This window comes from Trachurus trachurus, assembly GCF_905171665.1.
Source record: "Trachurus trachurus genome assembly, chromosome: 17".
NCBI classification, from domain to species: Eukaryota; Metazoa; Chordata; class Actinopteri; order Carangiformes; family Carangidae; genus Trachurus; species Trachurus trachurus.
This window is the reverse complement of record NC_139900.1, coordinates 13,815,275-13,831,402: the sequence shown is the minus strand read 5'-3', so window position 1 is coordinate 13,831,402 and position 16,128 is coordinate 13,815,275. Positions and strand designations below refer to the sequence as shown.

At 40.6% G+C, this 16,128-nt stretch overlaps 1 protein-coding gene across 3 annotated transcripts; it reads right to left on the bottom strand.

Moving 5' to 3' along the window:
- Nucleotides 1-561: 561 nt before the first annotated feature.
- nadkb (NAD kinase b) lies at nt 562-15,564 on the bottom strand. Of its 3 annotated transcripts, none has more exons than XM_083991809.1 (12): nt 15,560-15,564; nt 11,355-11,648; nt 11,157-11,240; nt 10,356-10,485; nt 9,136-9,244; nt 7,682-7,767; nt 7,318-7,420; nt 6,439-6,605; nt 3,818-3,917; nt 3,533-3,690; nt 1,809-1,891; nt 562-1,681 (listed from the first exon to the last, which is right to left on the bottom strand). In XM_083991809.1, exons 2-12 carry the CDS (start codon nt 11,645-11,647, stop codon nt 1,522-1,524), a joined length of 1,473 nt encoding a protein of 490 aa, XP_083847935.1. In that variant the 5' UTR covers nt 11,648; nt 15,560-15,564; the 3' UTR covers nt 562-1,521. The 3 variants fall into 3 exon arrangements, with proteins under 3 accessions (XP_083847935.1, XP_083847934.1, XP_083847936.1); XM_083991808.1 differs by lacking the exon at nt 15,560-15,564 and adding an exon at nt 13,516-13,615; XM_083991810.1 differs by lacking the exons at nt 11,157-11,240; nt 11,355-11,648; nt 15,560-15,564 and adding an exon at nt 10,869-11,026.
- Between the last annotated feature and the right edge of the window lie 564 nt (nt 15,565-16,128).

Here is a 16,128-nt window from a genome sequence, read left to right as displayed (position 1 = left end):
GTATCGGTCTGTTGTATATTGTAGTATTATTACTCTCTATGCTGCTGCTTCTCATCGCACATTTCTGGGGGAAATAAAAGTGAAACTGTAAAACATCAATGTTTTATCTCTGGTCAAAAAAACTGTCTTTTGATCACCTAGTTGTCCACATTTGGATCAGTGTCATTCTGAAGACTGTCTCATGCAATATTGGAGTATAATTTAATAAAAAATTGGATGTCTGGAAATATATCTGTATCTTATCATTGCAATAAAAATATAGAAAGCACATGACTATTGTGATATTTTCTCTGGGATATTTCTGGTTTGACGACGCTAGAACCAAAAATAAATCTATTGACTAATTCAATGGATAAATTATCATCTTTTATAACCAGTTTGTTAAACAAATAAAATGTCAATTTTAAAATAAAGTTTCCAACTCCAGCTTCTAAAATGTATTTCTGTGTTTTCTTTAAATAGTGGAAGCAAAAAAAACACAACCAGAATATTACAACAGAATTAACACATTTTGAAAATCTTTATAGACTAAATTATTAATCACAATAAAAACAATTTATTCAGATTCAATATTTTTTATTGTCACACAAGAATTTGGTTGTTAGAGCTGCAACAATTAGTCAATCAAAAGAAGTCAACTATCTTGAAAATTAATCAAGTTTCTAGGCAATTTGAATTTAGACAAAGATTGGACTGAACCAAAAAATGTTTAGTTTAAGCGTTTTTATTTTATTATTGCCCTTTTCTGCTACAGATTTTGTCAGTCTAATCCCATTTTGTTTTTCTCAACTACAATCTCTTTGCAGAATTTAAAGTGGGGCTTGAAAACAACTTCAAAATGTCAGTAACAGTTGTCAGGGATGAACACATAACAGCATCTTTGGTTGAGTCAGTGTTAGAATGAAATCTAAAGCGTGTTACTTAAACCAATCCCCGTCTGTAAAATATATAAATATTACATAAATATGCCATTAAATAAATTAATCCTAGAATCCTGTATGTACAAATACACATTTAAGTTCAGAGGAAACAGTGGCTTTGCTTATTTTCAGTCTTAAACAGTGTGTTTCTACCTATAACCTCATGCCAGTAACATCTACTGTACATCTACTGTAGTGATTCAACAGTCATGTGATCCTTATCAATAACAACACAGGATTATGCAATTATTTAAGTAACAATAGTGGGGTTTTTTCCCCCAAGTTGAGAGACATGCGTTCTCCCTGTAAGCTGTGAAACTGCTGTGTTTATGTACTGGAATGTAATGAGATGACGACTGAGTCTATAAAATAGTGTAAATACAGTTGGATCATTGAACATGCTATTCAGACGACTAATGTAACGTGGCGTTGGCTGCAGACACACATGCGCTCTCACTGTCACAGTCCAGTGTTTCTGTCAGGAAAATGTTTTCACAGAGACCTCAGATCCTCTCAGTGACTCACTCAGCTGCTGTGAAAAGAGAGCGTCGACTTTAAATGTCTGTAACCGTGGGGCCGGTCCCTGCGTCCGTCCACCCACTCAGTTCTCGGTGTCCGACGAGTCTGAGATCTCGGCGAGCCGCGCCTGCCTCTTGCGGACGTTCCAGTGCAAACACTGGGCCAGGCTCTCGAACCAGTCGTACACCAGGTCGTGGCAACAGATGGATGGCACCGGGTAACAGGACGTTGTGATCTTGATGCTGTTTGGGAGAGAAAAACCCCGAGAGAGAGGAAATTAATCCTGATCCTGAAATGAAGGAACGACTGCGGTAGATTTGTCTGAGGATGTTTGCACAACAACAGATAATGAGAGTAAATGAGTGTCACCAGTCTCCATGCTGGATCTCCTGTCTCTTCCTGCCGTCAAACGACACCCAGGCCGTGTTTCTGGCGTCTGGAGACAAAGTGATCTGTTTCAGGAGAGAAGAGGACACGCTGTAAGTCGCTGTCAGACGCTGCTTCGGTACAGAGGAAACTGATGATGGCGCTGGATGAACAGTTAAACTTTTACCTAAATGGTTTTAATTAAGTAGAAAAGAAGACCTTCCACCGCACATAATGTGGTAACTTCTTTAATGTAATTTATTGGTTAAAAGCTTGGCAACGCATCTCATCAGGCTCATAACAGTCAGTCCATATCAGCTGGTTTTTATAGGCTGACAAGGGGCTAGTAGGAGCCAAATAGCATCAATTACAAATACATAATACACAATAACATTAGTAGTTAAATCTTAAAGTAGTTAAATTTCAAAATGTCAAAGTGTCACAGGGCTCAATCAATACACATATCTGAAGCTGAACAATATATAAAACATTATAAAATATACAAAACTCAATACCACTTCATTATAATCCTCCCTACTTCTGATCCCTACATAAGGGGAGGGAGGGGAGTAAAAGAGGAAGAAGTGTGTGTGTGTGGGGGGGGGGGGGGGGGGGGGGGGTGTAGTCCTGACTCTTTTAACCAATAAATGACATTAAAGTTACTACATTATGTGCAGTGGAGCCTCTTCTTTCTACTATGGACTTCTTTCCCGACACCACCGGCACTAATGTGAAGTTCTGAGCTGTGCAGGACAATCTACCTGTTTGAACTCTTGGTTTTAATTAAGTATTTAAGTATTTATATAACAAGATCACAGGAATATCATAACCAAATTTAATTTTAATTCATTCAAACCGGCTGTAGAGGAAAAGTCAGTCAGATTCAACCTCATGAATTTCTCCATCCAACAGTTGTAGAGACATTTCAGTTCTGACCAAAGCAGTGAGCTGACTCACTGCAGGACATGTTACAGGAATCATTTTAGAGAAGAGAACATCAGCTCAAAATAGAAGTGGTTTGTTGTCACTAATGCTAAAAGAAGTTTTTTTAAAAAGTCTGTTTTACCTCCTTAATATGCCAACGTATGCACATCAAGGCAAAATCTAATCAAATCCTCTCATCCATGTGGTGAAGCAGAGGAATCAGTGTGAGGTTCAAAACAATGTGTGTACATAATGTCCTGTTTATTATGTAGTATGATGTCAGAAGACGAAGGTGCTGGTGCTTTAGGTCATTTTTTGATGGATGTAAAGACACCATGTCTGAGAGAGCAGAGACGCCCATCCCACATCAACGGGACTGATGGATGATGATTAAGAGAAGTTTTAGACATCAAAAACTATGAACAACACATATGGAATTATATCGTTAACACAAAAGTGATAATTAAAACAAATGTGTTATCTGTCACCTGACCTAAACCCAATTGAGATGGTTTGAGATGAGTTGGACCGCAGTGAAGAAGGTAAAACAGCCAACAGAAAACTTTTCCAGGTGACGACCTCATGAAGTGTGCGTGAAGCTGTCATCAAAGCAAAAGGAGGCTACTTTGAATAATCTAAAATCTAAAACATATTCTGCTTTGTTTAACACTTTTTTGTTTACGACATAACTCTATATGTGTTCCTTCATAGTTTTGACATCTTCAGTTTGAATCTACATTGTAGAAAGTAATAAAAAAAATAAAGAAAACACACTGAATGAGATGAGAAGGTGTGTGCGTTACCATGAGCTCCACCCCGGCGGGGACGACGATGGGCCTGAAGGAGAGCGAGTGCGGGCAGATGGGGGTGACCATGATGGCCGGGACGTTGGGGTGGATCATCGAGGCTCCGGCTGCTGCTGCGTACGCTGTGCTGCCTGTAGGCGTGGACACAATCACACCTGGAGGACGGAGACACAGAGACAGGAGGGAAGACAGTTTTAACATATGGATCTACCTCCTTTGACTGGTCTGTTTAATACTTTCTCTCTCCCAGGTTGTTGATTGTGAGTGTGCGTCTGTCCTCACCGTCGCCCTGCACCGAGGTGATGAGGCGTCCATCGAGGTACAGGTCAACATTGGACAGGTAAGACGACGGGCCTCGATCCACCACCACCTCATTCAACACCTGAGTGACACACAGACCTCAGATCAGCTTAGATCACATCAATCTTCAAATTAACGTCTTGCTTTGATACGTTTTTCAGCCCACTGAGCAAAATACTGATGATTCAGAATTTGTTCGAGCAAAGTGAAACTCATGATCACTGATTTAAGAGCACAGACATCTGATGTTACTGCAGCGCCACCTACAGACCAGAAGCCATGTGTGTGTTTACAGTGTAACAAGCAAAACGCAGGGCAATAGCCATAAAATGGGCATAATAAATAAATAAATAAATGTTTTTTATTCAGGGTTTATAAAATGTGTTTCAACCAAATATGACACAGACTGGTTGAAAGAAACGGTGAAAACATCTCTTCATGTAAAAATAGAAAAATAGAGAATAAAAAAAGAATAGAAAATACTTTATTAATCCCTCGGAGGGAAATCCAGATCGTCCAGCAGCTTACATAACAATGATATGATATAAATGATATAAAATGATATAAAAGGTAAACGTGTATAACCTAACAAAAGCAGGAATGAAAGATTGAAAGCAAATGAATGGGGTGTTGGAATCTGTTAAAGCCAGAGAAATCAAGTTAAATGTAAACGTGTTTTACAAACGCCCACACGGTGGCGCAGTCTACACCAAAGCCGCCAGTTTGTCCTTGGTCACATGAACCAAAACTGGAGCAGTCGAGTCCTTTTTGAGACATTCAGCTAAAAGACAAACAAAGCGATTGAAGACAAAACTTCTGCAACGAGAGGTGATTAACAGCTTCTCTGTCCTTGATGCGACTCCAGACTCTGATGTTCGTACGTCCCGAGGGTCAATCTTCAGAGTGTAATTCCCTTTCACACACGGTTAAATAAATGTGAGTGTGAATTTAATCAATGCGATTCAATAACAATAATAAATCAGTCAGCGGCCGACGCAGGAGCTCGTTACTGTACACGAGGAAACGACAAGCAGGGGAAAATGTTGGTGCACTCTGAGCAGACACTCGGGCATCGTATACGGATCACGGGGCCACACTTCACTCAGTCACACACACACACACACACAAAATACTGCAGCGCTGAGCGGTGATGTCTGGCAGATGTACTGACGTCAGCTGAGCACAACGCAGACATCCTGCTGCTGGACACGGCAGACGTGATGTAATGTGAGGTCAAAATCTGGTTCGGAGACCAGAACAATCCATCACTGTCTTTTATCGATGAGACGAAAAACCCCAGGGAGAGAGAGAGGAAAGAGGAAAGATGGCCGAGCTGCGCTGGGAATGACAAACTGCTGCACTGTGTGTGTGTGTGTGTGTGTGTGTGTGTGTGTGTGTGTGTGTGTGTGTGTGTGTGTGTGTGTGTGTGCGCGCGTGTGTGTGCGTGACTGCAGCAGTGTGGCACGTTGTTTAGTTGGAGTGTGTCAGACCAAGAGAGCGTCAGAGCTCATTAAATACCGACTTTGCACTGTTGACGCCACGGTCTCCACGGCAACTGGCTCAACAGAACTTCACAACATCCGACTTTCTCTCCCATATCAACTTTATTATGACTGTCGCCGTGGCAACGCAGCTGATGCTGGCCGAGCCGTACACATCTTCACACACACACACACACACACACAGAGAGAGAGACGACCTGCTGAGTGAACTGAGGTTATTTATCTGCTATAAAACATTTTAATGTAAAAAAAAAAAAACACAATACTTTAAATTCTGTTGTGTGTGTTTTTTTTTCCAACTGCTTCAATGAATCGTCGGCGGCTCTCTCCACCTCCGCATCACCTGACATGTTGACTGCTTCTACCTCTTTGTCTTCAGCTGACAGATGAACTAATTTCATTTCTATCGCTTCGGCTGACACTTCAAACTCTCTCAGATCTCAGGACTTCACCTCTGAACTACAGACAAACATCTTCTCCAGCTCCTCTAACGCACACAGACTTCTCACCGCTCCTTCACTCTGAACATCTGCTTTCAGTTGTCTCCTGCACTGACATCACTCTTCTTCAGTTCATACACCGATATGTCATCTTAATTTATCACATACGCTTCAGCTGACGATTTCTCCTGTCAGTATTTGTGCTCGAGTTGACGTCTGACGTCTTTCAGCTCTTTAATCATCGTAACTGTCATTTCAACTTGTTGGTGTTGTTGTTAGTATTTGTAATTGAACTTAAACTATCTCAAAAGTTTCCGACTGCAAAATTTCAGCATAAATTGTTTTTGGGAAACGTCGCTCTGGGAAGATGAAAACATTTGTTTTTAATAATAAACTTAAACAGAATAAAGCAACAGAATAAAGTTTTAAACGGCATGTAGCAGCCATGAGTTTGTGTTTTTCAATAAGATGAGTTGAGCACCACATCCTCCACCCTGATAGTTTATGAGCCATCAGAAACTAAGATCACTATTACTCGGTCTTCAACAAAGAAGTTAAGTCTTTAAATTGAAGCATCCTCCCAATCAAATGTATTAAACTCAATCCAGAAGCTTATTGGCTCAGCGATCTCGTCCACCTGGGCCTCTACCTACATCCTCACCTGTAGCTGCAGGGTGACCTTTCCGGCCTCGCTGTTTGTGTGTCCGTGAGGAAGGAGGCCGTTGTGCTCAGGTTGCTGCTGCTGCTCCGGCTCCTGGCCGGTCCTCTGCAGCATGTCTTTCACCACCTTCACCTTCAGACGACTGCGCAGAGTGATGGCCGCGTTGCCTGAAAACACACACGTGCAGATGAACAAGTTAAAAGAATAGTTCACCCAAAATTCAAATTGCACTACTACTCTACTCACCCCCCATGTCGACTAAGGGCTGGGAGAAGTTTCAGAGTCCTCCGTGCCTTCTCTAAGTTACAGGGGGGCTCGGTGCAGCACTGCATGTCCATATGACAGTTGCAAATGGATACCAATTGTCTTCGTAACAAAAAGACACACCAAAAAACATCCAAATACCTCCATAGTGCTCGTATGTAATGTCTGTCTTGTATTGAAGCCCCAACATGAGAAATTGTTCAGAAAAAAAAAAAAAAAGTCTATATTTCAAGCTTGTTTGTAGCGGAAGTTCCTCTTCCTGGTCCGTCCAAATCTCGCGAGATTTGCGGCGGCGTCAGTAATCGCACTGACGAGCACTATGGAGGTATTTGGATGTTTTTTGGTGTGTCTTTTTGTTACGAAGAAAAGTGGTATCCATTTGCAACCGTGCTGCACGGAGCCCCGCTGTAACTCAGAGAAGGCACGGAGGACTCTGAAACTTCTCCCAGCCCTTAGTCGAAATTTCAATTTTGAGTGAACTATCCCTTTAACACAGAAGTTAATATGATCTGGTAAAGATGAAGATGATTACTTCCATTTAGTTTTGACATTCACATACAAATGACTACCACAGGTGACATTAAACACATATTTCAGATAAAAGCTCCACGATACCTTCAAATACTTTGGCCACCTCAGTCTTGTACGACTCAAACTTGAAGGGCGTCAGGAAACCCAGAGAGCCGAGGTGAAACGCCATAACAGGAGGAACGCTGCCCTGCAGGAGAGGAAAGAAGAACCTCAGTGTGACTGTCTCAAACATAACACTGTACATCTGTATACATTTATTATTACTAGTATGCACATCAGCAAAAGTTCAACAATATCAATATATAACAAAGGTGCCAATAGTTATTACTATTACAGATGATCATATTATCCAGTTACCAGTTTAAAGTCTTTCTATTTGGGATCAAATGCTTCCAAGGAATCTGAGATCAGTTTGGTCGTAGTGACCAATCAATAAAAGTGTAATTACCTGGAAGAGAGAGGAGGCGTAGAGCAGCGTCCCATCTCCACCCAGACAGATGATCAGATCTATGCAGTCTGAAATATCATCATAACCTGCAGGTGGATAGAAAAAAACACAAAACACTGCTATTACACCTTGTTTTACAATTTAATTCAAATTTTAGCAGCAAAACGGTGACATTTTCTCTTCCAAATAAAATGCTTGAAAAGCTCTCTGTGGGAGCCCCCGTGTGACTTTGAGGGTTTGAGAGAAAACTGTCACCATATGTGGCCACTAATTCATCCAAAAACATCAAATATACTCACAGACAGTAAAAATAGGTTTTGAAAAAAATCCTTCTCCCCCCAGGATCATCTTTTTGTTTCACTCTTCAAGCTATTATTTGAAAACAACATCAAATGTGCTTATTTTACACAACAATGGATGCAACGGTAGAACAGACTATTGTAACATTATTTCTTTTGTTTTTAATGTCAAACTGAAATTTGGCTGCAAAAATGAAAAACAATGGAGAACATTTATTTCAGGACTTTAATCAAACAAAATAAAGGATCTGTTTCACACCACACTCTTTTGTGAGACCCAGTTTTACTCCTGTCTTTTCCATGGGAGACACACTGGCACCACTACATTGACCTTATTTTGCATATTAAAATTATGAAGCTTATAAAGTAACAGTCACTTATGTTGTTTGAGAAAAGTCTGTTTATCAGTGTAAAAGCTCATATGTCCATTGTCCACTGTAACGTTAACTTTATTGTCCTCTCTTTTGTCACAGTAGTTTTGACAAAACAATCTTAAAGAGGAACTATCCTTAACAATGCTACATTTTCACCTTAATGAAACAGCTTTGGAGTAATTGTGATGGTTTAATAAATGCCTTAACTTGTTACGAGGGAGAATGGAGGTGTCACATGCGGTGTCCCAGCTCTCGTCTTTGCGGCACCGCAACACAAACGCGCCCCGTATCCCGTAATCTCTTGTTTATGACAGATTGAACTACACAAATACACACGTTGTAACATCGTAAATGATATATAATGTTATCTACTGCTCTATTGATTGATTTCTCGCCGGCTTTGTAAACAAATGCACATGGTCGGGAGGACGGTTTGCATAACAGCAGAAAAGCGCCCGGACTTCTATAGTTCCTCTTTAACTGTCTTTTGCTTTTCTGTTTTTCTGTTTTGGATGCTGCGTTTGTGTGCACGCTGTTTGTTTGTTTTGTTTTATTGTTTTCTTTGCTTCATCTGTGACAAAAAGTATCCACCTTCATGCCATATGAGATGCCCTGAATCCTGCCACGGATTTGTTGCCTTGGCACGGCCCATTCATAAATTAGGAGCTCTGAAGATAGTTTATATACCAACTGGTCTAAATAGCGCAGTCCACTTTTGTGTGAAAAAATATTATCATTATAGTTTGAATGTTTGTGTTATTGCAGTGTATAAGACTCTCACCCTCCCTGAAGGTGCAGAGCTGGTTGCGTATGGAGCCGAAGGCCTCATCCTTTGACAGCGTTGCATCATCTGCGACCCTGCGCTCCACGTACACCATCATCTGCTTCTCCTGATACACACGGACACGCTTTAGTGACAACAGCCAAAACACACACAGGCATCTTTACAAAGGAGTGCTTTACAAAATGAGGTTGAGCATCTGCCAAACGCGCAGTTTAAAATGATGGTGTTTGTATTGAATGGAAATAAAGAGTGTTTACTGGCCAACTGTGGCCACATGTGGCTGTAACAACTGCGTTTAACCAGAGTGTAACTTTCACCTACATGTCTGGGTCATTTCCTGTGCTCTACCACAGTGTGCAATCTGTTTTTTGACACAAAATTAGGTTAATGTGGGAAGGTGCAGGTAGAAAGGTACAAACTGTTCACCAAATGGAAACCAAGAGTTGTATCACTAATAAAAAAAAAAGGGGAACAGAATCATTGCAGCTTGGTATTATTCTGAAAATGACAGAGACAGTAGACTAACACAGGAAACAACCAAATCTAAATCTGCAAGTGTTTTCTGGAGCTCTCCACAAGCTCCTCTGCTTCAGATATATTTGTAAACATTGGAGGAGACAGAGCTATAATTTAAATAATGATTGACAAAAACAAAATGCAGACTTTCCATCGACAACTCAAACGTAAATCTCGTATGTGAATACACCTCATATTTATACTGTCAAAGATTTGGCCTTTGAGTGGAAAACTTTAAGTGTTGTATTATAGGAAAAACCAAAAAGTCGGAACACAATGACTTTTAACGCAGCATTTACAAAATAAACTCCTATATACACACTGCTGGTGTGTGGCCGTATATATCATAGGAGGATACATCTGCTATAACAACAAACAGGAGCAGCTAAAGGACTTAAACAGTCACTATAGTAACATACTGACCAGTGAGCACATACAGTTTATGCTAATAAATCTGATATAGTTAACATCATGATTATGGTGATTAAAATGCTGAAAATTTCATGTTCATATTGCAGATTGCACATGTATGCTGACAAATATTTCTTTGGGTTTACCAAAAGAAAGCGATTTGCACATATATTAATATATACTGAATCAATTTCTAACAATGAAAACTGCCGCCTCACACATTTATTAAAGTGTTCATATTCAAAAACATTAATTGTATCGACAGCCATAAATTACATCATGTACTGTACCTCAACTAGAAATCTGCATAGCTCTTTGAAAGGTTCAACCAAGCTCTCGTCTCTGATTTTCCTGATGACAAGCACATTGACGGGAGGTTTATTCCAGGTGAGCCGCTGGCTGGCCGGGTCCTGGATGTGCCTGGTAGACAGAAACAAACACATAAATGTAGACACATAACACAAACACACTGTCTGAATAAGACGTGTCACATACACAGAAATAGAGAGAGGAGAAAAGGTCAAACAGGTGAACGACATTATGCAGACTGACTGTTACATAATCACAATGTTTTGAGATTTTGAATCAGTTTGCTGGATTCGGAGAGTCAAGTCGAACGCCACAACGATTACAAGTCTTACCTCTCAACCATGTCTTACGCCGTAATTAAATGAAGCTTTCTTTACAGTGACTCAATAGCTTAAGTCACTCATTAACTGTAATGACACCTCACATCTGTGTGAGTAAGGTTCAAATTCCAAACATCAGGATATAAAAAAACACAATCTCTTTCTCTACTTTACCATTTATCTCTGTTGTTCGTGCGGCGGATCACAGGCATTTTGGAGATAGCTCTTTTCAGTATGTGTGTTTTCAGATCAGGTTCAAGGAAAAACTCTGAGAACAACTGAAATTGAGCGTCTCTGGTCAGCTCAGCGAGCCATCCCATTGCATTGTAACATCCAATCACAGCATTCGTATTTTATCTTATCTCACAAAGTTACACAAGCTGTTTCGGTGTCAATGTTCCAAGCAAACGGAGTTTACTCTCTCACCAGTTTGTTCGACTCATTCAGCGGCCTCATGCTTACATGACTGAAGTTGGATTGGGAAGAATACAGGCTTTGGGTCCGAAGTGAGTGGCTGGATACGGTCCATGTAGAAAGTGGGCTCTTCTGTGAGGAGGGAGGAGGGAAAAAAAGAGGAGTCAAGACACTATCACTTCATGTCCCGGGCAGCCGAGCTGTGCCAGTGGCATGGCAGACCAGCTGGCAACCTACAGTGCAAACCTCTTAGGTGAGCTTTCCGCTGTGTCGCTCGCTGACCCGGAGGGCTCCAAGTGCTCGTGTTGGCCTGGCAACCTCCGCCGCTCCATCTCCCAGAGCAGCTGTTCGTGACCATCCCCCCGTCGCTGCAACCTCTTCCCTTCCCGCCGTCTCCTTGGTGACTTGGACGGGTGCGCCCTGTGCTTGGAGGGCCTGGCTGACTCCGACAGCTGATCGGAGGGACCTAAGGGCCGCGCCATACCTTTGTCTGGCCCTGCCAGCGGCCCCGAGCTCGGACCGGTCTCTGAATTATCCATTCTGCAAAGAATTGATGCAGAAATGTCTGTTAAAGATTTTTAACCGATGAAACTATGTGCAGGATGATTCTGTGAATAACTGAATATATTTCAGTAGAAGTGACAAAATGTATCAGTCAATTCAGAGGCTGGTTACCACAAGGTGTCAAGTGCTGGACTGAATATAAAGTAATCTGTTTGAAAGGAAAGGTTCAACATTTTTCAAATTGCCATAATCCCTATAGTCATAGCAGTAGGTTCGTTACCTTTAATTGTCGGTGCAAGCTATTTTTAGAACGGCAGAGCAGAGCCGCGAGCTGCTCAGAGCTGCGCTACGGAGGCTCATGGGATTTCATGGTTTCCCTCATCAAACTCAACAATCCAACAACTCCAAAACGCTCTCGTGGAAAAGTTGTGACCTGCACATTCACCACACTATGAGATAATAACGTAACGTTACGAGACAGAGTTGTTTTGGAGGCAAATGCAGAGACTTTGCATGAACTGAACTGGCCTTTAAGTCATTTACAAAACTTAAAATGCCTTCAAATTTGCTGCCCTTTGGTTTTACAAAAGTGTAAAATATACAGTATATATCTTGGACAGTTGATCAAACAATGCAAGCAGAAGTCACATTCAGCTATGGTAAACCCTAAGCATTTTCTTTTTCTTTTTTTCTGACACATAGTAAGAAAATAAAGTCATTTTATTTGACACATTCAGCAATAGTTAGTCAGTAGTGCAACTGCTGAATGTATAAATGACGGACAGTCTGTATCATTACATTACATTACTGGCTCATAACAAATTGAAGACATCAGGATTATGTCAGGGTGGGGTGTGTATTTACCGTCGTTGGATTTAGTAAAGTAAATATTTGACCTAGAAAAGAACTGATTAGTAAAGCAAACAGGTTATATTGATCTGATAATACAGTTTATTACAAAACACTGCAGCTAGAATAGAGCTTTGACTAATGACTATAAATTAGACTGTCATAAAATACCCTATGTTGACTTTTTTGGGTGCCATTTAAAGTCAGACCGTTTCATAAAAAAACTCCAAATATTCGGTTTACTGTCACAGAAAACTACAGAAAACTGAAAATAAGAAGCCAACACCATTTTCACCAGATTTACATTTAAATACAGTCAATCAGCGACCTGACCTACACTCACAGGTCAGTTTATTACTAACACCTGTTTACACTTCATGCAGTGTTCAAACAACAACCTGCAGCAATAAATCCTCCTTGATGAAGGCTGTAAATCTCAGTTTTCATTGCAACTGAAAATGTTTTGATATTTGGGAGGGTGCTCCTGCTGTGTATGTTTCTACTCTATCTGATATGAATGAAGTGGATGAAATTATAGAAACACCTTTTGTATAACGACATACAATTCAAGCATTCAGCATTATTGGCTGTAATAGAGGGGCCCATAATAAAACATTTGCTTAGGGGCCCGTGGAGGCTTGGGCAGGCCTTTATATTTAGTTGCATAACATTTGCATTAGACTGCTATAGTTTTAACTAGGTGTAACGTGAAACAGATCAATTAGTCTAATGATAAGATGCGCTGCTTTCTAATCAGAGTTACATTCAAAACAACTGGCTGAAGTTAGAAAATTAAGGTGAAATTAATTCATTGTTCCTGTCTTGTAATGATTATCAGTGACCTCTAGTGAGGTAACTGTCTTTGTATATAACACATTACTCGCAGGTAATAAGCTGCTAAAAGAGAGAAAACAAGAGATTTACAGTGAAAGGTGAGGGTTTCAGTCTCAGATCTGAAAACCGATGGTTTGTTGACAGTTAGCGTCGCTTAGCATTAGCCGAGCGGCTAACTCTGCTCTGAGCTCAGACTGAACTGAACGAAACGGAGCCTTACTGTGTCACAAAGACGTTAAACTGCTCGTTTCGATAACAGATGGGTTGTCAAGAGTGTGTCTAAAGACGGACACAGCCGTCAAAGTGAACTGTTACAGAACCGTACATGACCGGGGGTCGGGGAGCCGATGGATGAGTTTCCGTTGAGGTGGTTGAGGAGCGTCACTGTGCGCACGAGCCGGCGTGCGCAGGAAGTGGTGTCGCGCTGACGTCACAGCGCCAAGCCTGACCCCAGTGGTCAGATACAGAATTACACCCACGGAGCGACCAGACCATGGATCTATTATAAAACTAATATAATCTAATTATACATCCATGGACCAGACCCAAAGTCCTTAACGTCTCTGCCAGACCGGGGATGTCACATGTCCAGATTCAAGATTCAAGACAACTTTATTAATAATGAACTGTGCTACATTTTTACCTTAATTAACAGCTTTCAAGTGATTGTGATGGTTAAATAAACGATTTGTAACTTGTTACAGGGAGAATGGAGGCTCACTGTCTTCCACTCATAGCGTCTCATGGCCGAAAACCAACCTTGTAAGATCAGAGCCCCCGACCTGGTGTCCCAGTGACACACATGCCATGCCCTAACCTGTAATCTCTTGTTTTTGACAGATAAGACTACATATCATAACATCATATGATAAATAACGTTATCCACCGCTCCATGGATTGGTTTCTCCCCAGCTTCATTGAAAACAAATTCACATGGCTGAGGGGAGGGTAAATAACATTTGGCAGCTCGCACACCACCTATCATACCTACCATCATAACACAAAACACATAAAAACAATAAAGAAAGAAAGAAAGAAGTTGGCAGCTGTGTGCAAAATCTGCTAGCTCTAATAATAAGTAACATCTACTAGGCTATAAATATCTTTATTAAAAGTACAATCTCTAAGTGATAAAATACATAAAAAGGTACACAGTCCCCAGTACACTATACCATACAGCTTCATATTGAATTGGTTGAATGTCAAGTAATAAAACATTTACTTTAATTCAAATTCAAAATGTAGTGTTACTTACAGTAATCCATCAATAAATACTATTTTTCCAGCACTAAAGGACCAGTGAGTCATGGTAAGGCTAAATGGAAAGCCCACAAGGAGAGGGCCAATCCAAACTGATTAGGAAAAGGTACGGCAGCTTGAAAAAGGAAATTGATGTTTATTCCCATTTTCAAAATGCCTTCACTAAAGGTTTTTCAAATTCTGTTAATTGTTCTTTAATTAATATATTATTTTTTATATCGGCTTGAAATGCCTTTTAAATAATTAAAGTAATGCCTTAGTTCAGTGTAAAAAATGTCAAACATTGTGGAAAAAATACAAGTTAACACAGCAGGTGCTTTATTATCCGTTAGAACAGTTCAACAACACAAGCTACATCCTGCAGAACAAAACAGTATCAGTTTATTGCAGTGGTGTGGTCATAAACTGCACTGGCTATAGGTCAGTTTCAGATAAACTGTGAATGGAGTTAATGTTTTAACTAATGCTTGAATTACTACACATATTTACATTGACGGTGAACACCAAGAACCAGACATATCCTGAAGCCAGGGCTTGTCCTCACTTGTTTAAACACATCTCACGTTGCAGGCTGTTGGAGCATGTTTGCGTTGAAAAGCCTACTGGCACAAAGGCTATACCTGCTTAGATATATATAGGGAGAAGATCACTGATTACATGGTGTCAACCCAACAGAAAGCCTTGAGGGAAAACTGCTTGGAAAACACAGAGGGCAACACTTCACTTCCTCATTCAGAGCCGACGCGAAACTTTAGCCAAACCACAGCTTCGGCACAGAAGATTTTTGTTTCACTGAGGCTGGATGTTGATAACGTCCAAGAGGAGAGGAAGTAGATCATATCAGGTGAAGGTAAATAAGCATTGCATGTTTTCCCAGCATCGTCTGTTTTGTCTTGTCTTGTCTAGAGCTGTAGCCTTCACACTGTTGCAAAGTTTTGCATGTATTCTGTGTTAATTTGGAGTGAGTAAGCAGTGGAGGAAATACAAAAATATGGAGTACTTACACGTCTTCTTTATAAAACTTGCATTTTCTTTAACAATTTGAAATCTGAGACTGCAGTTTTCTTGTGTTAATATATGGCCAGTGTCAACTTCCTGGTCAGCCCATACAGACCACTCTACCTGCCTGTTGATAACACAACAGCACAGGTGGAGGTGTAGTGTTGTGTACCTGCAGAATCAGTCCCATTAGGAATAAGAGGAAGAATTAGGCATTGACATTCATGTGTGAATTAAAGCAGAAGTAAGCGGAATATTTGTGTTAATATAAGTCTTAAATAGTTATATCTTGTGCAGCCAAGGGATGCACGTGAATGTGGTGACGTAGGGACGAGGGCAGGGACTGCTAACTCCATCTGCTGACAAGAAGTTAGCCAAAACGACCGGATCGCTTACTTCTGCTTTAATAATAACACTAAACTCTTTGGAGACGAATGGAGAACAGCTCAATTATAAATTATCTGCACCACAAACTCAAAAAGAATAGATTTATTTGGTGGGGGAAAAAAAGGCTTGTTAACCTTCTGAAAAACAAATCATTGCTGCCACCAACCGTCACAAAAAATCAGTGAGA